The sequence below is a fragment of the Phascolarctos cinereus genome, unplaced genomic scaffold (assembly GCF_003287225.1).
Source record: "Phascolarctos cinereus isolate Bilbo 61053 unplaced genomic scaffold, phaCin_HiC Scaffold_4;HRSCAF=312, whole genome shotgun sequence".
Lineage (NCBI taxonomy): Eukaryota > Metazoa > Chordata > Mammalia > Diprotodontia > Phascolarctidae > Phascolarctos > Phascolarctos cinereus.
Window position 1 is genome coordinate 230,205,094 of NW_027555847.1, and position 25,739 is coordinate 230,230,832.

Genomic DNA, 25,739 nt, shown 5'->3' on the forward strand with positions numbered 1-25,739 from the left:
CCAACCTTTACTTAAAGTGACCAAGTGAGGGAGGGACCACTATTTTCTGAGATTAGTTCCAGTTGTTAACAGCCCAGATCTTCCTTTCTCTGTAACTACTGACCATAACTCTCAGTTCAGCCCTTTGGGGCCAAGCAGAATTAGTCTTTATCTCTCTTCCACCAACAACCCTTCCAGCAATTGAAGATAGCTATCTTATCTCGTAGGGCAGTAGGTGGTGCAGTAGATACAACACCAGACCAGGAGGCAAGAAGTTCAAATGAAGCCTCAGACACTTTCACCAGCTGTTTGCCTCTGTTTCTTCATCTGTAAAATGAGCTAGAGAAGGAAATCATAAACCACTCCAGTATCTTTGCCAAAAAAAGCCCCAAATGGAATCACAGAGTCAGGTACCACTGAACAACATTTTATCTTTCCCTACCTCCCTACTCAAGTCTTCTCTTACCCAAGCTGACCACCCCTAGTTCTTCAATGAATTCTTCCAAGGTATGGTCTCAAGGATCTGCAGGATCCTAATCAATCAATCATAATAAATGAACACTTAATTAAATACTAGATACTCAGCAGTGTCACCCACCTTTGGACTTCCTCCAGCAGATCAAGGTCTCTCCTAATATAACACTCAGAGCTGAAGTGGATACTCAAGATATGGTCTGACCAGGACAGCAGAATTATCTCCCTCCTTATTGTGGACATTCTCGCCATTCCTCTCTTCATCTTTATCACCTTCCTCCCACTTTCCATCTAATCTTTTTCCCCTCCCTACCCCAATATGGCAGTCTAGATAATGTAGCAAAGGGGTTAAGGGAAAACAAGGCAGGAAGAGGAGGTAATGATTAGATTAAGCATGGCAAGGCTAAGCAACAGGTAAATTCCATCTTGATAAAAGTGAACAGGAAGGCACTGATAGAAGTTACTAAGAAGGCTGGAGAAACCAAAGGCAGGAGATGACAGGGAGGCTGAAGTCCCATTCAGTTCCTTCCCTTTCCTGTCTTGTTCTGCTGTTTATATCCCAGGTATGTTTTTGGGCTAAAATTGTATCTTGTTCTGGTTCCCTTTACCACAACCCCCCCTCCCTCTGCCCCAGTCAGTGAAGTAAATTTGTAAGTAGCTAGTATTAAGTAACAATAGCAGGAGGTAAGATTGTAAAGGGCAACCTGGAAGTTAACTACAGACTGCCTCGAAGATCAAAGGAGCATAATTTGTAAACTGTAACATATATTAACCAAAAATCACATCTTGCTAATATGTGCTAAATCAGGTGAAGTCGTATATGTCTGGGTCTTTTGATCTTGTGATATATAGATTTCAGATAAACTCCAGACATCTGCAGTAAGACTTGCAAAGCATCAAATGGTTGTGATAATTTTGAGATGCTATGGATTTGTTAACTTAAAAGTGTGTTATTGAACTAACCCCAAGGTGGCATGGATAAGAGTTAGTCTTCCCCCCTCTGAAACAAACCCTATAAAAATGAGATTTCAAACTCCTGCCCTCTGCACCTCATAGCACTCTTCCAGCTTCATCTTGTTCCGTGGTTATGTGACTTTTTCCCTCTCTGTTCTCTTCCTTGTTGCCTGCCTTCCTCCACCACTCTATCCCCATCTCCATTAGCTGTTTCTTTATTGTAACCCCTGCCCTTTTTCTATGTTTGTCTCTGTACTTTCTCTGCCAATTCCCTCTTCACCTTCTGGGCCTTATTAAAGTGTGATTGCAGCCTCACTTCCTGCTACCATTGTGGGCTTTCCTGGAGAGTACCCAAAGAACCAGGCATTCTTGCCCAATTTCATAATTTCATGAATTAATTACCAACTTAGTTTCAATATTTAGTTTTGTATCTTAGTTGACTCTCTTGCTTAGGTTGCTACATTTTGCTTGCTTATTTTCCTACGACTGAACTGTGAAGTGTTAAGAGTGAGAACCAAATTCACCAGTTTTCCCCATAGTACCTTCAATAGGAATTGACATATAGTAGGTTTGCAGTAAACTTTTATCTAATTTAACAAGTAAGTTCTACTTTCTTTGCCTCCTCCTATGGTCCTTTGTAAAATGAGGGAGCTAGATTACAAAATTTCCAAGATGCTTTCTAGCTTTAATGTTCTATGATTTTATGACTATAATATTATATTGGAAGCCCCCCCCCAAATCTAATGCTATCCTTTGCATGAAAAGAAAGGAAACAAGCATTTATTAAGTGCCTACTACATGCCTGGTACTGTGCTAAATATCTCATTTGATTTTTACAACAACCTTGGGATGTAGGTACCAATATTAATCCTATTTTTCAGTTGAGGAAACTGAGATAGAGGTTAAGTAACTTTCCCTGGGTCACATAGCTAATAAGTGTTTGAGGCCAGATTTGAACCCAGGTCTTCCTGATTCCAGACATAGAGCTCTATCCTCTGTAAACAAAAGGAGAGAACTGATAAGGGGCAGCTAGGTGGTGCAGTGGATAGAGCATTGGCCCTGGATTCAGGAGGAACTGAGTTCAAATCCAGCCTCTGACTTATAACACTAGCTGTGTGACCCTGGGCAAGCCACTTAACCCCATTGCCTAACCACCCCCCACAAAAAAAAAGAACTGATAGTTCTACTGTATTTGGCCCTATTAGACCACATCTGGAATGCCGTGTTCAGTACTGGACATCACATTTTAGGAATAATATTAGATAAGCTGGAGCATATTCAGAAGAAAGTGCCTGGCAGGTGAGAGGGTGGGAGATGGTGTCACAGAAGGATCAGTTGAAGGAAATGGTGATGTTGTCTTGGAAAAGAGAATGTTGAGGGAGGACATGATGGCTGTTTTCAACTATTTAAAAGACTATCACATGGAAGTTAGGTAAGACTAGTTCTGCTTGGCTCGAGGGGGCAGTTAAGAGTGATGGGAAGTGGCAGAGAGGCAGACTGAAGCTCTACTGCAGGTAAAGAATACCTTAAATCTTGAGAGTGGAACATTCTTTTTTGGGAGCTGGGCAGATTTCTTCTCACTGGTGATTATCAAGCAAAGGGTGGAAGACCTTTGCCAGTGGTATCATAGAGGGAATTCTTGGTGAGGTATGGGTTGGACAAGATGGTGCCTGAAGTTCTCTTAACTCTGCAATCATGTGATTCCATTCTGTTTTTAGCCTCAATTCCCTGTCTACCCATTTGGAAAACGAGAGACCAGCCCCCTCACCTAAAAATGGAAGCATAGTGCCTAGTCTAGCACTTAGTCACTTAGTAAAAGTTTATTTATCAACCCACTGAGTTGGCCTTAGTAAGCAGTAGTAACCAGTTCTAAGCACAGCTAATAAAAAATGTGATTAAAGGAGCAGAGCTCTATCTGAGCCAACAGGGAGAACCATTGATGATATGGATGATAGATAGTATCAGGAAAACACCTTTATCTGAATGCTGATGGAAATGATCTATCTTGCTGCTGTCTGTGGAATCATCTGTATTATTAATGACTTTCTTTTCTAGGGAAAAAGTTGAAATTGACAAGAATCTGGAAGACTCTGGGGAACTCAAGTCATCATGAGTCATCAAGGAGAACTTGGGAAATGAGGAGGGCTGATGTTCTGAATTTATTCAATGAGCCCAAAGCATATCTGGAATGTTTAATCTACTCTTGAACTAATTGAGGGCTAACGGCTTAACAGCAACAATGAAAGATTTATTTGAGAGTTTGGTAACAGGAAGAGAAGGCAATTTGGCTCTGGCTTCTGGAGAATGTTATTAGAGGGGTGATGGGGTCCCTGAACAATGCTGACAGACAGAAGAACCAGCCCCAGGTGAATGAATGAAAAAAAAATTAAGTCCTTTCTAATGTATGATACTGTGTTAATTGCTAGAAATACAAATAGAAAGTGAGACAGTGCCTGTTCTCAAGGATCTCCCACTCTAATTGGAGAAGATGACACATACAAGAATCCTAAGGGTTCATTAGTAAGGTGATTGACAAGGTCTGAGGTCTTTGGGTAGTAGGTCAGATATTTATGGGAAAACTTTGTAGTAACCAAGGATTGAAAAAAAAGCAGGTGTCCATCAATGGGGGAATAGTGAAACAAATCAGGGGCCATGAATATAATGGAACATTACTATGCTGTAAGATAAGACTCACATGAAATGATTTGAAGTGAAGTAACCCGAGTCAGGGAAACATGTCTGCTAATAAACAGCCCTCAGAACAATCCGAAGTGAATGATGTAAACATTTTAAAGGATAAGCTTGAATCTCCAAAAAGATATGAGAAGACACCTTTCTCTACTTCTTTGTAGGGGTGAGGGATCCGTTTGTGTGGAACATTACATAAAATTGCATATTTTTGATGTATTGATAGATTTTGCTAGAACTTTTCACATAATCTTTTTTTCCTTTTGTAAAAAAAAATATTATGAGGGATGGTTCTCTGGAACAGGGAGAGAGAAGGATATAGAAGGAAATTGAGGTGATATAAAAACAAAAATTATCCATACAAATCCTTTTTTTTTGTAAAACGAGGAAGAGAGAAATAGCTCTGAGTAGGAATAGAATGTCAAGGAATGAATCCCCTAAGATCTATAGGAAGGAAGAATCAGTTGGGTTCAGCATCAGTGCAGGATGGCCTGAAGCTCAGAAAAAGACTCTTGGGGCCAAATAGAGAAATTAAATCCTATACCAGAGGATCCATTCCAAAAGGTAAGACTAGAAGGCAGGTTACAGGTGTGGGGAACCTGCAGCTTGCAGGCCACATGTGGCCCTCTAGGTCCTCAAGTGTGGCCCTTTGAATCCAAACTTCACAGAACAAATCCTTTTATTAAGGGGATTCAGGAGAAAGAGGGGAGATGCTAAGGATAAAGCCTAATTAGCCTCCTACTTAGATTTCCTTAAAGAATGGAATTTTAAAAGTTTCTTGCAGCTTTATCTCTTTTTCTATCACAGACTGTATCTTTTAAAAACTACTATCTATTTCCTTGGGGCATCTAAGTGGTCCAGTGGATAGAGCCCTGGGCTTAGAATCAGGATGACTCATCTTCATGAGCTCAATCTGGCTCGGTACACTTACTGTAAGTCGTGTGCCTGTGCCTCATCTAGGGAAGTTAAGAAAACCCCAAAATGGGGTCATGGAAAGTTGGACACAAGTGAACAACAACGATCTATTTCCTTGTAATTTTTTAAATTGAAAATCTAAAGATGAGTTTTATGTTTGTTTTCTAGAAATGAGGGTAGGAGAGAAATGGGAATCTTGTCTCTATTCCTGCAACAAGTCTAGGGTTGAATATCACAGGGTGAAAAAAGGGTTGCAATATTGACTAAAAGGGAGACATCAAGCAAGCCTGAGGGTTCACAGATGGTTGCTAATCTGAACCTCAGAAATGCTCCTGAAGAGGGTCAGAAGTCACATAGCTGCTCATTACTCCTGAAGCTTTTCTTGTAGGACCTTAGGACTCTCAGACCTCTTGACTTTACCTCCAGGGCAGTCAATGAGTTGGGGATGTGGTAGGGCTTGAGGCCAAAATGGCAGGATCTTATTCCAAAGAGGAAATCCTTACTAACAGGAAGTGGGTTTTTTAAGTCATAAACTGGGTGCAAACAGTTCTGAGGTTAAAAAATGAGGTGGTATCATTGAAAGAGAGAAAAGCCAAAACTAATGTCTCCTTAGGAGTATATTTACAAACGTAGGGACATTTGATAATTTTAAAAAGTGTCTACTTTTTCTGGAACTTAGGATGAACTACAGTTGCTCAGGATATTAAATGCAGAATGGTGTAATGGAATAAATTCTACACAGGTCTGGGAAAATTGGGTTCAAATCCTTCTTCAGATACTAGCTATGTGACTAAGGGCAAGTCATTACATCTCTCAGAGCCTCAGTTTTCCCATCTGGAAGGTGGAGGTAATAATACATATACCAACCACATCACAGGGTTGTGATGAGAAAGGGAGTTAGGAAAAATGTTAAAGTATTATACAATTGTGAGTTATTAATGATGGCAAGGATATAGGACTCAAGGAAGCTTACATACTGGCTGTGTGACCCAGGCAAGTTACTTGATTTTTCAGTGCTCAAGGCTACTCCATAAGACTAAATCATAGTACAGGTACCAATCTGCAATTGTAAAGGAAGACTGACCTTCAAATCTTGCCTAAGATATATACAGGCTGCATGACCTTGGGTAAGTCATTTAATTTCTCAGTGCTCTAGGCCAGTGGTATCAAACTCAAATAGAAATGGGGGACACTGCACTGTACATAAGGATCCCCGCAGGTGGCATTTTGACTTAGAAAACCATATATCAGCATTATCTATATGATATAATATTTTCATTTATTTTGTCAAATATTTCCCCATTACATCTTAATCTAGTTGGAGCCCACTGGGCAGCATTAGGTGCATGTTTGACACCTCCACTCTAGACAACTCCCCAAGACTGTAAATTGGAGAGCAATTGTTAATCTACATTTGCAGAGGGAGCCCCTCCCTGAGAGTTCCCTTCATCGATGAAATCACAAATCTGGAAAAAAAAAATTCAAATTCCTACCCCTCCAGTTAACAGTCATCATTTATACTCGCCATGCTGAGCTCCCCCAGGGGTTCTTTCTCATTTAAGAACAATAATAACTCACATTGATATTGTGCTTTAGGGTTTATAAAGCACTGGCCCAAGGCGGCACTTTCCTGACAGCTGCATGACTCTGGTTGGCAATGGAGAAAAAATGCTGAAGATGCTTGAATGAAACTTTAGTTCAAAGTGGAAAGAGCCCAAGTTTTAAAGAAATACAATGGCATATTGTCTATGATGTACTTGGGACTCCATGTGACCACAATGTGTCCAGCAGTGATGATGTGGGTAGCCTTTCCAAGGGAGACAGAAATTTGGAAGAAGGCATTTCCCAGGAAGAAGCTTAAATGAATTTTAAAATGGGAATGTGGGGAGCCAAAGGGGAAGATGGACAGACAGATGATCAGAGACAGATAGAGAAGCACACACAGAGACACATATACAAACAATCAGACAGAGACAGAGAAACACAGATAGAGAGGCAGAGACAGACAGACAGACAGACAGACACACACACACACACCACACACACACACACACACAGAGTTGTACTTACTCAGGGCACTGCGTATAGCATCTGCCATGGTGCAGGTAGAGAGGATGGTCTGACTGAGACAGACACTTCATACAGTTATTCATTGTAGAGCAGGACTCACAATCCTCTGTGCATTTCTCACATCTCCCATTCTTCTCTGAGGGCCATGTTCCTTGGGGACAGGCAGGGATGCAGGACTGAGAGAAAAGATAGGTTCCTACAAACACACCAAAGGGAAAATATAAGAACATTTGAATCAAATTAGTCATGTATTTCTCCCTCTAGGAGTTCTTAACCCAGATCCAGGAATTTAAACTTTTGTTTTTGAAAAGTATATTTTGATATGTTAATTTTCTTTGTAATCCTGTGTTTTATTTTATGCATTTAAAACATTATTCTGAGAAAGCTGTTCATAGGCTTCATCAGAGAATGCCAAAGGGTGAAGAACCCTTACCCTAAATCAGGCCTGCACAACCTGCGGCCTGCGGGGCCACTTCTGACCCCTGGGAACACCAAAGGATTTCCGGAAGCCTGCAAAAAAAGGTCGAGGGATGGTTTCCTCTACATTTTTCATTGGCCACCTGAAATCCTTTGGTGGACCACAAGTTGTGCAGGCCTGCTTTAAATGACGTATTTATCTATACAAAGAATATGGGAGCCAGAACCTTGTCTTCCAATTTTCTTTTGTTGTTTTTGTTTTTTTAATTTTAATTTTAATTTTAATTTTGTTTTTTTGTTTTTTACTTTTCTTTTCTTTTTTTTTTAAATTTTTTTTGCCTTCCAATTTTCTGTAAATTCTCATGGTATCCGGGACAGTGCTATCTTGGACACCCCAAAATATTTAACAAGGATACTCATTTCTTCCGAATTGGCCCAATCTGCTGGAAGCCTGAGGCCAGAAGGGTTCTAACTGGATACCACTAGCTGGTCTGACCTTGGAGAAATAACTTTATCTGCCCCACCCATTTCTTTCACAGCGGCAACTGGGTTGTGGGAGTGGAAAGACCGTATAAAAAAAGCTGGGAAAAGCAGCTAAACGGGTAGGCCCAGGCATTCAAAGACAAACTTCCTATTTCATAATTTTGCTTAAGGCTAGCTCTGTGCTCAAACTTCAGATTAGTTCCTGCACTGACTTTTATCCTTCTTGGTCTCACAAGCTAGACCAGGTATGTGAACACTAGAATGGTGCTTTCATCGGTGCTTCAGTTCATGCACATATCAAGCCATGGGAAAGTATTCTAAGAGTCTCCATGGAACGAGCTGAGGGAGGGAAAACTGCAGATTGGCAGTTTGCAATCCAACTTCGATTTATCCAACATCCCAGGCACCCTCTTGCCAACTTCCCTGCACAGGTATATTTTCCAAACCAGGCCAAGGGTTAATTTTAAAGACTTAATCCTTTAAACTCTGAAAATGCCACTAACTTGACTGCTTAGTGCTTCTGGTAATCCATTGCATCTAGGCCAACTCCAGCCATGCTTCACTCTACATGCTCACTGTGTTGTGAAAGTGGAGACAGTGCTGGGTCTCGAATCAAGAAGACCTGAGTTCAAATCCCACCTCAAACACTTGCTAGCTGTGGGACTCTAAGCAAGTCATTTAATGTCTATCTGCCTCAGTTTCCTTATCTGTAAAATGCGGGTGATAGTAGTGCCTGTCTTTCAGGATTGTTATGAGAATCAAAACAGTTAATATTTGTAAAGTGCTTAGCAGGGTGCCTGGCACATAGTAGGTACCTAATAAAGGTTTGTTCCTTTTCTTCTCTCATTCCCCAATATCTGCTTTTTATCAGTGCATGATATTACCCTGTTCCCTAAACTCTTTGTACCTTTCCAGCCCCTGAATCATAAATTAATCCACACAGTTCTAACAACCCCTGGCAAAGAGGGTAGGAGAGAGGGGCCAGAGGTTTTATGCTGGGTTACTTGGGAATTTTGGGACTCTCCAGGGGAATGAGGAGAGAAGGGATAGCTGGTATCTGCTACATTTGCAAACACATTAGACTATGAGAGATGACTTCTAAATGGACAAGCTGAGAGGAGTATGACCAAGCATTTTTATTTTCCCTCAGACAATAGGAGTGCTGAGAGAAACAAGCCAAGGAGCAAACTATTCATTCTTAATTTTACAGAAGAGGAAACAGATGACACATAGAATGACTTTTCCAAGGTCACACCAATTAGTGGCACAGCCTAGAAGTCATTTCCTAACTCTGTAGCTGATTTGAGGCTCAGCAGCTCACTGAGTCAGTTGTAGAATCATTTAAATGGGTGAGGAGGAAAATGGATTATTTAAGAGGCACCTATTTAGGGAAATAGCCTTGTGTGGTGGAAAGAGCACTAGATTTAGAATGGAAAGATCTAGGTTTGATTTCTGACTCTGCTAACAACACCTGGCAAGTCACTTAATCTCTCTAAGACTTACTGGGTTGTAGCCAATACTTTCTAAGGTCCCTTTTTTGATTTAAAATCCTTAAGATCATATGATTTTACGTTTTTAGGGCTCTAGCTCAAGAATAATGAAAACAAAACCTAAATAAACATTTTTAAGCCAAAAAAGGATGTGTCTGAAGTTTTATCATAAATGATTCTGACCTCCCAGAGGAAAACAAGCATAGGAGCTGCCCTCTGCTTGTCAAGACCTTTTTAAGGACATCACTAACCTTTACGACAGGAAGTGCACAGAGTGTCTGATCCATCACAGGTTTTACAAGAAGGATCACAAAGTTGATGTTTTTTCCAGTTACCTGTAAGAAGAGAAGGGGAAAAAATAAATTGATATCTTATGCATAAAATCATAGATCTTTTTTTTCATTGTATCAATTTTAAGCAGGTTTTTATTTTAGGTAGGGGGGAAGTCACATTTCTATTTGTTTGCAATATAGATAAAGGATAGTGTTCACTTCTCTCCCCACGTACACATTCCAGTGCTCAGGACAGGAATGGAAATAGGGACTAAATCTGTCATTTTCTTCAATTTTAAAAAAATTGGTAACAAGCATTTATTCTCTCAGTCCAAAATTTTAAAATTCCATCTCCCTCCAAATTTAAAAAAAAAAAGTCTTTGTAACAGATATGCCCAGCCGAGCAAAACAAATTCTCACATGAGTTATATCTAACATCTACAATATTATTATTATATAATGTATTTATACGCACACGCAGAGACACACACATTCACACACACATATATATTTTGTGTATTAAGTTGATCACCTCTCTTGACCTTCTGGAATGATGTCTGGTCATTGTGTTGAACAGAAATTTCAATGCAATAGGTAACCTTCAGATAAGAAAACACTCTACCAATGCAAGTTAGTACCTCCTCTGCAACTTTTAGTCTTGGACAGTTGCCTGTGATTGAGCACTGACCCATTAAGTGACTTGTCCTGGGTCGAAGAAACAGTATATGCCAAAGGTAAGACTTGAACCCAGCTTTTCTTTACTCTAAGTCAGTTAGGTGGTGCAGTGAATGGTGAATCACGATAGTCCTATGTTCAAATCTTGCCTCAAACACTTAGCTGTGGAACACTGGACAAGTTGCTGTTTTCTCATCGGTAAAATGGGGATATAATAATAATAACACCTATCCCACAGGGTTGTTCTGAGAAACAAATGAGACAACATATGCATAAAGCTTTGTGAGCATTAAAGAACTCTACAAATGGTAATTATTGTTGCTGCTGCTGTTGTTACCTATCCTCCATTCCATTGTCTCACAGGTATCCATAAAGCCCAGAAATCACACAGAAGTTCTGATGAGATTTCCAAATTTCTCCTGTACCCAGTTTTTAATTCCAAATTTGGGTCCTTTAATTATGATGAGCTCTCCCCACTCCAGTCCATAACCCAATCAACAGTCACCATGATCTTCAGTTCCTACCATGACATCCCCCTATCACCTCCAGGGCCAAATTTGGCATCCAGAGCCCTTCGTAACTTGGCCCTTTCCTGCCTTTCCAGCCTTCTTATATCTTATCCATTTCTCCTGACTGCTACATGCATACCATCTCAGGTCCAGCAATGTAGACCTCCTGGTTGTTCCTCAAACAAGACACTCCATCTCTCAGCTCTGGGCACGTTCTCTGGCTGCCACCCATGCCTGGAATGTTCTCCCTTCTCATTTCTGCCTCATGGCTTCACTGGCTTCCTTCAAGTCCCAGATAAAATCTCACGTTCCATGAGGGAGCCTTTCCTGATCTCCCTTAATGCTAGTTCCTTCCTTCTGTTGAGTATTTCCTTTTTATCTTGTTTATAGCTTGTTTGTACATAGCTGTTGGCATATTGTCTCTCCCATTAGACTGTGAGCTCCTTGAGGGCAGGGTCTGTCTTGTCTCTTTTTGTATTTTCAGCTCTTAGCACTGTGCCTGGCACATAGTAGGCACTTAAAAAATGTTTAATGACTTACTGACTAATATATTTAGATGAGCTATTCAGTGGTGGGTTCAGAAGAGATACCTCCAAATGTTCTTGTTCAGCTCCCTTCAATTAAGGAAGTCTCGAAAAAGTTTCTTGGGGATAAGAATGGAGCCACCCACCAAAATGATGTCATGGATCTGGGACTTATTCATCTTGTCACCTCTCAGGGTCTTTCCCACAGTGTATGTACAGTGTTTCGAAAAGGGCTGCATTCAGCTGTTCAGTGCAGGCATAGGGGATAAAAGTTGAGGCAGAGTTAATCTCAATATTAACCTGGGTATTGGAAGGAAAGTTGTGCTTCCCAAGTTCACAAGCAGTACAGAAGTGGAGAATGGCCCTCTTGTTCTCACTGATGTCCTTATTGTGCTTGAGTTTGGGTTCTGCAGCAATGGTGGACCATAACTCCTTCCCGTTGGCCTCGCCTCTCTATATGTGTTGTCTTTCCCATCCAATATAATATCCTTCAACAGGGACTTTCTCCCTTTTGTATTTGTATATTAGCCTAGTTAGTGCTTGGCACACAGCTAAGCACTTAATAAATACACTTCATTCATTCATTCAAAATCCTCTCCATCCAAGTGAGTATCTCCAGCTATCTACAGAGTTGACCTCAAAGATGCTTACCATCTCCAACGGTTATGATGGCGACACTAAAAGTGCCTCCTCCAAAGTCAAAGTTCAACATATGCCCTTTGGAACCAACTTTCTCATCTAAACCAAAAGTGATAGTGGCAGCAGTGGGCTCGTTGGTAATTTAAAGTAGCATGAGGTCAGTGGCGTTGCCAGCATTTTGGGGTGTTTTGATATTAGGAGTCACTAAAAAAGGCTATTGCTATCATGACACTGGTAGCAGTCTTCTTAAGATAAGCTTCAGCAATTTCTTTTATCTTTGTCAAGACCATAGAAAATTCTCTTTCTGGATAGAAGCTTTTAGTCTACTCTTTGTACTCCACTTAAACTTTTGGTCTGCCTGTGTCATTCAACATCATGAAAGGCCATTGCTTCATGGCTACCACATCATCAGATCTGTTGCATAAAAAACCATTTTGGGGGGTTTATTTTTTTTTCATCATCAGCCAATTTGTTTTTGTTCTAGTGAAGGCAATGTAGCTAGGGGTGGTCCTGCTTTCTTGGTTATTAGCATGATCTTTTCTTTGCTAATTTGAAAGGATTCCACACGGGGATAAGTAGTGCCAAGATCCAAGCCAGCTGTAGGTCCCTTCCACAAGGCTGCTGGGGTGTCAGGGTTGGTGCTGACAGGCTGAGAATTACAAGGACCAGAGCCTTAAAGTGGAAAGAGATCCAAGGGGTCATTTAGTCCAATCTCCAAACCTCTTATAGTATCTCTGAATTCAGCCTTTGCTTGAACAGTTTCAGCAATAGGGAGCTCATTTCCTCAGAAAATTAAGCCATTCTATTTCTGGATTAGGCCATGTTATTACAAAGTTCTTCCTTGTACTGATTCTTTAAAAAGTGTTTTTTAATGACAAAGTATTGCTCCACATATAACTCACCCTACCTTTATAGCTTTAGCTCATTTACTCTCCTCCATATATTGTACAATTCAATCAACTGTCTATCTCCTACCACTGCAAATAACCACTTCTAGGCCTTTTCTCATGCTGTTCTTTCTGCCTGGAGTGCTCTTCTTCCCCTTCTTCTGACCTGTGAAATTCCTGCTTATTTATTAAATCCCAATTCAATTGCCATCTCATCCAGGAAACCTTATATAATCCTCCTAAGGAAACACATTCCTTTTTTTTTTTTAAACCTTTCTAATTTGATTGCTTTTTTACAAGCTGTTGTGTATTACAATTATCCGTGTTTGTTTCTCATCTTCCTACTGGAATACAAGCTCTATGGAGATATTTGTGTTTGTTGAATTGGATAGAATTGAATTGAATTTGAAAATTAGATTCAATCCAATTCCATAAATACTTATTAAGTGCCTACTGTTTGTAAAGCACTGGCGACAGACAAAAATGGAAGTCCCTGTCTCCAAGGATTAAAACTTGCAATGGGTTTTATCTAAACTTCCTTCACTATTCTACACACAGTCGACATTTAATAAATGCTGGTTGAATTGAACTGATAAACTAAATGGCAAGCATGTTTTCAGGTAGAAAGGGTATAGTGTATTTGTGTGTGTGTGTGTATGTATATCTACATACACATAAATACATAGAAAGGGTATCAGTCTAAGCCTTTGTTCACCAAAAGGCTGGAAGAAAGAAAAATAAATATAAAAATGATTCAAGTGTTTTCAAATTAGAGACAGAGAGGCTGAAGGGCTGACAAGGTTTAAAGAATTGGTCCAGAATGGTCCTATGGGACCCTTGTCTGACTGGCCTGTGAATGACTCTAAGGGCTGGTTAATTTCAACGAACTGAGTCCTGAATCCATTTCTTCTTACTCATTTGTTTTTCTTTCCATTATGAAAGGCTGAATTATTGACAGGTCAGTTTTGTTTATTTATCTACTGTATCAGTGATAACTTGAAACTGTTATTTTCCTACAGTAATCACTTGTTTCAAACTCTGCAATATGCCTGGATGTCCACCAGAGGGAAATATGCACCAACATTTGAGGCTCTAAAGAAATTTGTCCAGTTCAGTCTAGCTAAGGATTTTGACCGTTTAAAGCACTAAAGGAAGATTGTCTTTGTCACTTAAAAAATGAGATTAAGAGTTTAATTTTAACAAGTTCACTGCTTTATATTTATTTCCTGACCTCAATCATCATGTTCCTCTTTTTCCTTATTGACCCATGGACTCATAGAATAAGAAAGGTCCCTGAAAAATGAAGTTATTTGGTCCAATCCCCTGCCTTCAGCCAAGATCACATCAAAATGATTTGAAATGGATGATTCTTGATTCTATTCTTAAAGAGCTCTAAGGTCAGGAAATTTCCTTTCTGGTTATATACAAATCTCTATTGTTTCATTTCTTTAAGGTCTGTCTCTGTTGGGGAATTTTTATTCTTCATTAGTTGACACTCCGTCTCCCCCATCTGTATTTAATTTTGCTTCAGCCCTTCTCTTCCCCTCCCTCACCCTTTTCTCCACGTCTAATGTTGGTCTTTAGACTTTCTTTTCACCTACCCCACCTTTTTCTGACTCTTGTCTTCATCGGAGCTATAAGAAAGAATTTTGTTGAACTTGGAGAAGAAATAATTGGGGGTGCAGCATGGAGATTTTAGAGGAAACAGTGGTAATGAAGAGGGCAGTCTGACTAGTATATATAGCTCATTTACACCCCCCCCCCCACTGGTTGATAACAGCAAAGAGATTAGGGGGGTGTCTCCAAACAGATTAGCCTTTGGGGGATGGGTACCATTTGCAAAACAAGGGATGGTCGCGTTCCACCTGAGGTGAAGACCACAAGGATTAGCGACAGACTTTGGTCAGCTGTAGGGGAAGGAGCCCCATTCATTCCATTCTAGTTATAGTCTTGTCAAGTTCTTGACCAAGGATGGCCTTTCAGGGAATATGGTTTCTTAAGTCAAATTGAACTCCAGCTCTGCTGCTAGACATTCTTTTTGGGTGTTACGTGCTAGCTGCTTCCTGGACCTGATTTTGCTAGTCTTTATTCCTAGGCTGGTTTCAGTTACTCTTTGCTTCCTTGAGATGCCTAGGGGTTATAAGGAAAGCAACCCATCTGCTGGGCCAGGACAAGGTTTCGTCAGGGCTAGGACTTTCCATTACAGTATGTAATCAGAATAAACTGGAAGAATTGGGATAATGAAGGGAAAACAGGCACCTAGAATAGCAGGCCCTCTTACAGCAAATATGCAGTCCTGAGATTAGATTCTGATGGTGTTTGTTAAGGTCAAGTAATCTAAGAAATGTAACTTTCTTAGTGACAATGCACCTTATTGTAGAGACTATTCTTTGTTCTCTGTGTAAGGTCCAGGAATTTGATGATCACTTTCAAAAAAAAAATTATTTCTGGATTTAATTCTGAGTTAGAATAATCATGTCAATTGGTACTGCTGTTAATCAGTTTTTCAGCCTGCTGACTTTTCATGACCCCATTGGGAGTTTTCTTGGTAAAGATGCTGGAGTGGTTTGCTGTTACCTTCTCCAGCTCATTTTACAGATGAGGAAACTGAGGCAAACAGGATTAAGTGACTTGTTGAGCGTCACCCAGATGGTAAGTGTCTGAGGATGGATTTGAACTCAGGAAGATGAGTCTTCCTGACTCCAGGCCCAGCACTCTCTCCATAAGGTTTGCAAAGTACTTTATATATAAAGGTTCTTTAAAAAGTCTTAGTGTAATTTAAAGCCATTGAAGCTATTAAGACTTTTAAACTTTCAGGTTTTAATGAAAAAAAACCCCAACAACAACCCAGAATTAAGCTTGCAAATAGTCTTCTCCCTGCCCCCATTCCCTCCCCTCCACTGAAGGTCTTTCTAGATATTGTCACCAAATACAAATGAATTTCTCTTTCCCGTCATCTAGTACAGGGGTGCGGAACCTGTGACCTTGAGGCTAGATGTGGCCTTCTAGGTCTTTGGGTGCTGCCTTTTGACTGAATCCAAGTTTTACAGACAAATCTTTTTACTAAGGAGATTTGTTCTGCTAAGTTTGGATTCAGTCAAAGGGCAGCACTTGAGGACCTAGAGGGCCACTTGTGACCTCGAGGCCACAGGTTCCCTACCCCTGATCTAGGCAGTGTGGTGTAGTGGATAGAATATTGGATTGGGAGTCAGGAAGAACAGGGTTCAAATTCTGACAGACATTTGCTAGCTGTATAACCCTAGGCAAATCCTTTAACCTCTCTGGGCCTCAGTTTCCTCATTTGTAAAATGAGAATGTAGGACTTGATGACCTCTAATCGTCCCTCCAGTTCTAAATCTATGATTCTATGACCTAGACTTTTAAACCATGGGAATTTGACCTTCACTATGGTTGTCATGGAAAGCCCTGCTCTAAGAACCCTGTCCATTTTTATGATAGGGATTTCAGGGCTGGGACAAGGCTGATGGTAAATCGTAAGGATGTAGTCAAGGATGAAAACATAATTCAACTTCTTCAGGCTCTATGCTATGACTAGTGAGTCCAATTAGAGCCAGCTGGGAATATATTTTTAGACTGTGCTGGAAAAACCCACAGTTTTAGGATGTGTGTAGGGGAAATGTGAAAGAGATGGGTCTGGGACCTGCTAACCCTACCAGTAAATCACTTAACAGCATCCAAATGATTCAACAGCCAGATGACTTCTCTTCCCACCACCAGCTTTACGAAACCAGCTGAGGCCATCCTCTCCTTCCAAAGCCAGTGGCCACACCTGAGCATTTTTACAGCTGGTTTCTTTGTGTTTGATCTGGGTCACTAGGGAGGGTGGCCTTGATCTGTGTATTTGGTTATGCTTGTATTCATATAGAATAGAAGGAGCTGGAAGTTATTTATACACTTGGGCTTAGGAATCTTCACCATCTCTGTGTATCTATGCTCCCAGGACCCAGCACAGTGCTTTATTGTACGGTAGGTATTTAATGACTCTTAAAGTGAATTGCATAACTACCTTTTTTTGTTTCTATTTGTGGAGGAAGGGGCATAGGAAAAGACTAGAAAAAGAAAGAGGAATAGAGAAAGAGGGAAACAACAAAATGTCCTGCTCTCTCTAGAAAGTGCCCAGTAGTAGTATGGCATATTCTGAATTTCTTTGACTTGATCTGTCATATGGTCCAGAGTACAAACTATGTCTGCTTTGGAAGGACCAGTCCATCAATTCAAATCAACAAGTGTTTTATTAAGTGGAAATAAAGCCCTGTCCCAGACACTTCAGGACAGAGAGTGGACCTGTGATTTTACTGGTATTGGGAGGAAGGAAGCAAACATTTATTAAGTGCCAGTGACATGCTAGGCCCTCTGCTCAGCACTCTATAAGCATTATCTCATTTGATCTTCACAATAACTCTGGGTGGTAGGTTCTGTTAATCATCCCCGTCTTACCAGTTGATGAAACTGAGGCAAACAGAGTTTAAATGACTGGCTCAGGGTCACATAGCTAGTAAGTATCTGGGGCCAGATTTTTTATTTTTGAAGTAACCGGGATTAAGTGACTTGCCCTGGGTCACACAGCTAGTTAGTGTCTGAGGCCAGATTTGAACTCAGGTCTTCTTGAATCCAGGCCTAGGGTGCCATCTAGCTGCCTCTAGAAGTCCTGGATGAAGGGACTCCTCTCACCAATTCAAATCAGCACCTTCTCTGTAACTTATAGTGGGAGACAGTTGCCTAAGAATACTGAGAGGAGAGGCAAATTGATTGATTAGCCCATGGTCACATAGCTGTATGGGTCAGAGGCAATACTTGAACTCAAGCTCCCAGGCCAGGTCTCTATCCTCTCGCCATGCTGTCTCCCATATTGGGGAATGGAAAAATAAAAATTAAATGGTCCCTGTCCTTGGGAATCTTCTATTCTATGGGAGGAGTGGGGCACTCTTACAAATACAAAGCATATGTATGATCATTTGAGAAGGAAAGAGAGAAGTCCAATAAGATGGGAAGTCTTCTTGTAGGAGGTGGCTTATGACTTGAAATTTGATTAGATTTGTTTTGTTTTTGCTAGGCAATGGGGTTAAGTGACTTGCCCAGGGTCACACAGCTAATAAGTATCAAGTATATGAGGCTAGATTTGAAGTCAGGTCCTCATGGCTCAAAGGCTGCTGCTCTATCTACTGTGCCAGCTAGCTGCCCCCTATCACTTGAAATTTGAAAGAAAATGAGAATGCTAAGAGGCAGAGGGGAGGACGGAATCTATTATAGTCATCCAAGTATATACCAGGCACTCCAGTATATTCTGTGCAAAGTCTCAGAGGCAATAAATGGAGACCTGAGTTTAGAGAACAGCAAAGAGGCCAGTTTGGCTGGAAGAGGATGGTGAAGGGGAGGAATGTGCTGTAATTCTGGAAAGATAGACTGGAGCCTCGCTAAGTACAGAGTGACCTCTTTGTGATGAATGACTTGGCTATAGAAACCTATGATCCATGGTCATAAATAGTCCAATCCAGGAAATGGGGCAGGCATTCTCCCCCACTTCGTGTTAGTGAGAAAACCAATGGTGTTTTTTTTTTTGTAATTGTCACTCTCCCTCCCATCAATTATGCAACTGATTAAAAGTCTATTTTAGTATTGGTGAGTCCAATCACATGTGTCGATTTTTCTAAAGATTCCTTGTTTTAAATAATTATGCTGTCATAGCTCATGATCCCAGACGCAGACATGAACCAGTTATTTCCACTGGGGTGCAGCATGGGTGAAGGAATGAGTTGATTTTTTTCCCCCTTACCTTTCACACACGAATACATCCAAAGAGTTTGCTTATAACACCTAGACAGCTATATCCTCCTTTATTCACTAGGTCATTTGTCTGGGCTGTCTCTTGACTATTTCCAGTTCCTTTGAGTTCACCCAGGGTGACTCAGGTTTGCCTCCTCTAATCTCCAAGGGCAACAGACTATGACTTGTTCTGGAATAACCTCTGCCATTGTATCGCAATTTTAAATTTATTTTGCAAGAGAAAACAAACAGTGGAAAGATGGATGCTGTGGCCCACATGCTCCCAAGACTTTATAAGAAATGTCGAAATGCATTTTCCATTCACTATCCAGCTCAATGACTGAAATGTGGTATGTAGGCTAAGCTGGATTCTTACCTTATTTATAAACATTTTCCTCCTTCTTTATAGTCTGTATGTCTTATGTCAAAGATTATGGAGGTAAAAGAGACCTTTCAGGTCACTAGCTTCCTCTCTTTGCCAGGTCGTGAGAAATAACACTGTCTGCTTCATCCAGTCCTGATTAGTACCATACCCCACAAATGTTCTAATTCCCCTCATCTTTCCAGTTCCCCACCTATAACCCCCCCAAAAAACAACAACAACAACAACAACAACAACCACCACCTGGCTTTGGGTAGGAGAAAATGAAAGAGGGCTGGGTGTGGCACTTAAGCAAAAAGCAATCAAGACCTGATTCCAGCTTGCAACACGCGTAGTCCAGTTGAAATGATGTACTCATTTGGTGAATCAAGCCTTCTCTGTCTCCTGGCTCCTTGCTTCATTTCATCATCTGGTATGCCAGATAAAATACAGATGTTCTCAGCTACAAACACAGACCCAGACCATTTTCCCCCTGGCTTGCACCTCCTTTTAGATGCCTGAATGCCAAACAAACTCATTTTCAGCATTCTGGGCCCAGCTACAGATCACTGAAGATAGCCCACTCTGCAGTTGAGCCTGATTTCTTCCTAGCTATGTTTCCAAAATAGATATGGGCTTAGGAAGCACCCCAACTCCTCTTTAGCCACTGGCCAATGGGATCATAGAACTCCCAGGCTCAAATTTCTACCTTTCACTTACACGTGGGGAACAGTAGCAGCGAAGACTATACATGGGAATCCTTCTTTCTGGAATCCAGAAGGAGATCTTAATCCTGACCTAGATAGATCCCTCCTGCAAGCGGTTGGGAAACTCATCCGTCCCCTCAGCTGCTGTTCCTGGACTGAAATGACCCCTTTAAAGAACCATTGCCTAGAAATCAAACTGAGAACATCTCTCATTTCACAAGCCTCTCTGGGCGGAATGCGAATCAGATTTTCCCGGCCTGATGGGTCATTGTTTGTGATAGGCTTAACCAGTGAGATCACAGGAAGGGCTTACAAGCCAGCCTGCCTACAGCCAGGTGGTCAACCCTACATAAGCAGAATTGAAAGAAGAGCACTCAGATGAAGAGCCTGAAGCCTAACCTTTTTCCTTTCCTCTCCCCTTCTTGAGTCCCACATTGGCCTTTAACCTATCCTTAGAAAAGGATCACTTTTTGTTTTAAAGGAACCACTCCAAATTCCAATGAGATGCATTAGGGATGTTGTTGGTAGCTTTCCTAGGACAAGCATAATCATGCATAAAAAATGGAAAGAGTCTTGGATTTGGAGTCAGAAGACTTGGGTTCTAACCCAGACTGTCGTTTATCATCTGTGGGATCTTGAGCTAGTCTCTTTGACACTCTAGGCCTCTGAGAAATGAGGATGTTGGACTGAATGACACCCAGCTAATACTCCTGGCTACTGGTAACTTTAGATAGCACTTCAACTATTCAACAGGAAAGGCTTGGAGAAGGCTCAACTCTACCCAAATAAATTTCTATCTGAATTTGGCAAATGCCAGGAATATTGGATTTGGAGATTGGGAGATTTGTCTGCATTACTTTACTGATATCCAAAAATAGCTGGTCTTTGTATGAGTTGGGTTGTTTCCATGAATTGTTTGGTTCAATGGACAGAATATCACCTTGGAGTTAGAAGACTAGGGTTCAAATCCTGCCTTTGATGATTAATATATGTGTGACTTTGGGAAAATCACTTAACCTCTCTGGTCCTAAGTTTTCTCAACTATTAAATGAAGGGATTGGACTGGATGGGTTCCCCATGTACCTCAGTTTCTTCATCTATAAAATGAGGGACTAGATAGCCCCTAAATTCCCTTGCAGCTCTTGATATATGATCTTACGTGTAAAGTGGATCTATAAATTTTTCATGGTATCAGGTCACCAGGTAGAGCTTCTACCAATTTCTTTGTTGTTCTCTCTCAAGCACAAACCATAGGTCCCTTTGGCAGATACCAGATTGTACTCAAGCAGTTGTCCAACCTGTATTTTCACCAGCTAGCTTTTGGTTCACTGCCCAGTTCTCTTCTGTCTGAGGTCTTATTTTGTCCAGAGTGGGAGCTGAGCAGGGTCTTAAAAGAAGCAGATGGGGTCGTGCTGTTCCATCACTGAAAGGTACATACCGCTCCCGAATGTGTCCTGTCCTGGGGTCTTGGAGGGGTCCACGCACTTCCCATCCACCAGCTGTAAATCTCCTTTGCAGCTGCTGCACTTATCATAGCCAAGCCTGTGCAGGTTTTGCAGGTTCGGTGACATGGCTCACACTCTCCAACTTCAGTGTCACTGTAGAAACCCGGGCCACACTCTCTGACACAAATGTCACCTGGGAATGTGGAAAGGAAACCATGAAGGGCTGGCACGGTATGGCACAGCTCAGATCAAGTGATGAAAAGACAGACTATGGCATGAAAGATCTTTTGTCTTCTTTAGGCCATAAAAAAATAGAGTCAAAGTCCACTCTTAGATGCAGAGGTCACTACTGAAGAACACTGTGTACTTTCCCACCCAGAACATGAGCCTCTTGGACCATTAGGAAAGACTGAAAAGACCTGTATTTTTAGCCCCACAACTTCTATCAAAATCAATGGGCCATCGCAACCATCATTTAGTGGGATGCTGTTGCCATTTTACAAGGTCAGTTGAAAATTCCTGCTGCAAGACTGAGTCTTGAGAGAAGATTCATGAGCCCTGTATGATTGCCATTCCAGAGGCCCAATTCCTGCATTATTCCCATCAGAATAAAGATATTTAAGAATAATAAATGAATGAATACCCTGCTTAAGGCAAAAAGAAGCCTTGGCTATTAAAAAATGCTGTTTTTTTCTAACCAGATTAAAATATCCTCCATACTCTCAAGGCCTGAGATGAATCATAGATTTAGAACTGGAAGGGACCTTAGTGGTCATCTGGTCCAATGCCCCTTGTTCTACAGATGAGGAAGCTGAGGTCCACAAGGATTAAGTGACTTGCTCAAGGTCACATAGGCTTTAAGTAAGAGAACTAAGACTTGAACCCAAATCTTCCATTTCTAGCTCCACACCCGGAAGTCTCATGATCATTTTCCATATGACTATTCCCTGCTTACCGAAAAGATAAAACCCCTCTTCACACCAGTAGCACTCATTCTGGTCGCAGTCCCCACAATATTCACTGCACTCCCTACATTCAAAATCTTCACTGTAGGTCTTCTCAGGACAAGTTTGATAGCAGTGCTGTTTGAACCTGTTGAGAAAGAATTTGAAGTCTTCCATAAAGTGATCTTTACATGAGCATCTTTTCTGGCAGGGCTACACGCATTATAAGCTGAGCAGGGGTGTTCTGGAGTCAGCTCCCACCAGCTCTTGAGAGCCAATTGCTAAGTTTTCAGTGAGCAGTTACATTTTGGAATCAGCAAACACCACAATGCAGAACTTGACTTACCATTTTGTTGATTACCTAGACTTAAGAAAACTAATGATGCCTGCCGATTAAACTCAAAAGTATGTCATGCCTACTTTTTTTTTTCCTCGTCAGCAAGCCAATCTTGTGCGGCCAGTTGGAAACACCAAACCAAAGCCTTTAGGATCTTGCCTTAACCTTTGGAGCATCCTTAAGACATTAAAAATCAAGCCTTCTTTTATAGTAGATGATTCTTCCTATGTGGAACTTTTCTATGGGGAAATTTGTATTCAGTATTTATATTTCCCAGGCCCTCAGTTGTTTTAAAAAAGGTGCCCCATAGGAAGCACTATGGTAGTCAAGTGAGAGTGGATTCATTATGGATTCTAAAAATGGGTGGGGTTGGAAATAGAAATGAGTTTGAGTCTTTGCAGAAACTAATAATAGCTCACATTTCTACGATGCTTTCTTACTATTAAAATGTTGTTTTCCCCATTAGAATGTAAGCTCTTTGGGAATAGGGACTGCTATTGGTTTCTTTGCTTTTGTATTTAGGAATACAAAAGCATTTGGTATATGGTAAGTGCGTACTAAATGTTCCTTCATTTTTTATTCCTCAAAATGGCCTTCTGGGATAGGGCACATGATAATTAGCTCTACTAAATAGATTAGGTAGCTAATGATCAGAGAGATGATGTGGGACATATGCTCATGGTCACATCCCTCCAAGGGACAGTGAGACCTTCCTTGGTCCAGTTCTTAGAAATGCACCTTGTGAAGCATTGGCTCCATGATTTCTACCCAGAGATCTCTGTATTTCCTTAATATATGTGTGTAAATGGAGTTTGAAAAGTATTTAGCAGGCCAGATGCTATGTAAATGCCAGCTATGAGCACAATGACAAATTAATTTCTGCTCACCAAATGTCAACTGGCACACCTTATAATTATCAAACCTCAAATCCGGTTTGATGTGTGTGTGTGTGTGTGTGTGTGTGTGTGTGTGTGTGTGTGTGTGTATGTGTGTGTGTGCTCTTTAAAAATGTAATAGCAATTTAAATCAGCAGCACAAGAGTGCATCAGGTGAGGAGAACATTCACCAGAGGGAAGAATAGATTAGCACAAGGTAAAGTACATAGAAAGATTCACACACACACACACACACACACACACACACACACACACACACACGGACACACACAAACATTAAATGTTAGCCAAGAGATGCTTTTAAATGGTACAGGGCTGTCATTATGTGAACTAAGGGACAGATGAGTTGATTACAGGAGAAACTGACTGGTTTACAGAAGCACTCCTTTTTTTTTTTTTAAGAAATTTAATACTATATTTTCATAGAATTATAAAACTTTAGGTCTGGAAGAGACCTTAGCAATATCTGGTTAGCCACTCTCATTTTAAAGAGGAGAAAACTTGGTGCTAACAGGTAAAAGGGCCTTTCCTGAGGTTACACTAGGTTAGTAGCAGGGGAAGGGCTCAAACCCAGGTGTCCTGTCCATTGCTCTTTCCACTACACAAAGCTTTCTCTTGACCCCAAGAGATCACTGAGTCTCTCCTGAATCTGAATGGTACACTATTTAAACCACTGAGTCATTTGGGTCAGGACCAGTGATTTCATTGGTGTCTGAACCTCCTGAGGGGGAAAATCCTTCTACCATGCAGATACGGAACTACTCTGGAACTTAAGAGTCTTAAAGAGTTGCCTGGGAAAACTGAGAGGCTGAGTAATTTGCTCAAGGTCACAGAGCAGATATGTGTTAGTGGCCAGACTTAAACTCAGGCCATTCTGACTCTGAGGTTGACTTTAAGCATTTTGTCAAGCTGCCTTTATTGAAACCATACTGAGATAATACTTGTCAACTGATGAGGCTAAGTTGAATTCTAGCCTAATAAGAAGAAATAGCTATATAAAAGGGACTTTGCTTGACCCCACTCAAAAACTCTGAGGTCTCCTCTTATTTTTGTATGGGATCTCAAACATGGCAGGGGATCCTTGGGGGATAGAAACATGAATACATTTGGTCCTTTTCTTAGCTGTAGAGAAGAATATTTCTACAACCTGACTGGGTGATATGCCAAGGTCCTCCTAACGCTTAACCTAAAACTCTTCTGCTGTTCTTTTAAGTACATCTTATTTTATTTTTTGTTCTCAGTGGAAACAAAGAGCAGCTGTTCACCAGGACCCAAATAATGTTCTTGAGAACTCATATCAAGGCTTCTCTAAAAAAGAAAAAAAGAAAGGAAGAAGAAAAGAAAGAAAGGAAGGAAGGAAGAAAAACTCCTGCAAACCAGGTGACCTAGTTTTCTGTCCTGACTCTATCAACTAGGCACCTTTGTGATCCTGGGATATTCACAAACTCTCTGTGACTCAGTATCATTGTCTGCCCATGGTGGGAATAATATTATCTTTACTATGTCTTATAGGGTCCTTGTGAGGATGAAATGAGATCACGGAATATTCAGTAAACATTTATTAAATACCTACTAGCTGTAAAGCCCTGTCAAAGGTGCTGCAGGTAAAGAAAGATGAAGAAGACGCAAACCAAGATTGATTTCTGAATTTTGTAACATGACCAAGGGAAAGAGAGTAATGATTGTGCTCATGTCTTGAAACATGAATTCCATTAGAAATACCTAGTGCTCTTACAGACCTGTGAATTCTAGCAAGCTTGCCAAAGCAAAGTCTAGTGACTATCAGAAAAGAGCACATATATGTGCATTTGTATGCATAAACACACATATTATATTACAATATATTACATCCCTTACATAGAAATATGTACTGGACCTGCAATTTCATTAAAATAGGGAATACCTGGGCAAGGAAACTCTCTCTACCATGGAGGTCAGCCTTTTCTCTACAACCTTTCCTCTTAGAGAATTGCCTAGAACACTTAGCAATATGTGCAGTCACTAAGTCAGTATGTGTCAGAAGCACACAGGTCTTCGTGATTGGATCTCTAGCCATTAGGCTACACCACATCTCCTTATGTATCATATTATGTTATATCATATTCTATGCATTACATATAGTCATATACTTTCAGTTATTCAAAGTAGGATTATCCAGTTTGTGGATAACCCAGGTTGCTTATATCCCTTCTTCCTTTTGCATTTTGCCTTTTGGTCACTTCTTTGCTCATTAAATACCTCTGAAAGAGAAAAATCTAGTAGAAGGAGAGAAGGTAGCATTTAAATTAG

At 40.8% G+C, this 25,739-nt stretch overlaps 1 protein-coding gene across 1 annotated transcript in view; it reads right to left on the minus strand.

The window, feature by feature from the left end:
• PCSK5 (proprotein convertase subtilisin/kexin type 5) overlaps positions 1 to 25,739 on the minus strand; it is a 619,005-nt gene that overhangs the window by 32,913 nt on the left and 560,353 nt on the right. Inside the window, 5 exon segments of the mRNA XM_021008523.2 lie at positions 7,081 to 7,276; positions 9,722 to 9,805; positions 21,267 to 21,368; positions 21,371 to 21,466; positions 22,229 to 22,365. Of these exon segments, the coding sequence (XP_020864182.1) occupies positions 7,081 to 7,276; positions 9,722 to 9,805; positions 21,267 to 21,368; positions 21,371 to 21,466; positions 22,229 to 22,365 (615 nt within the window).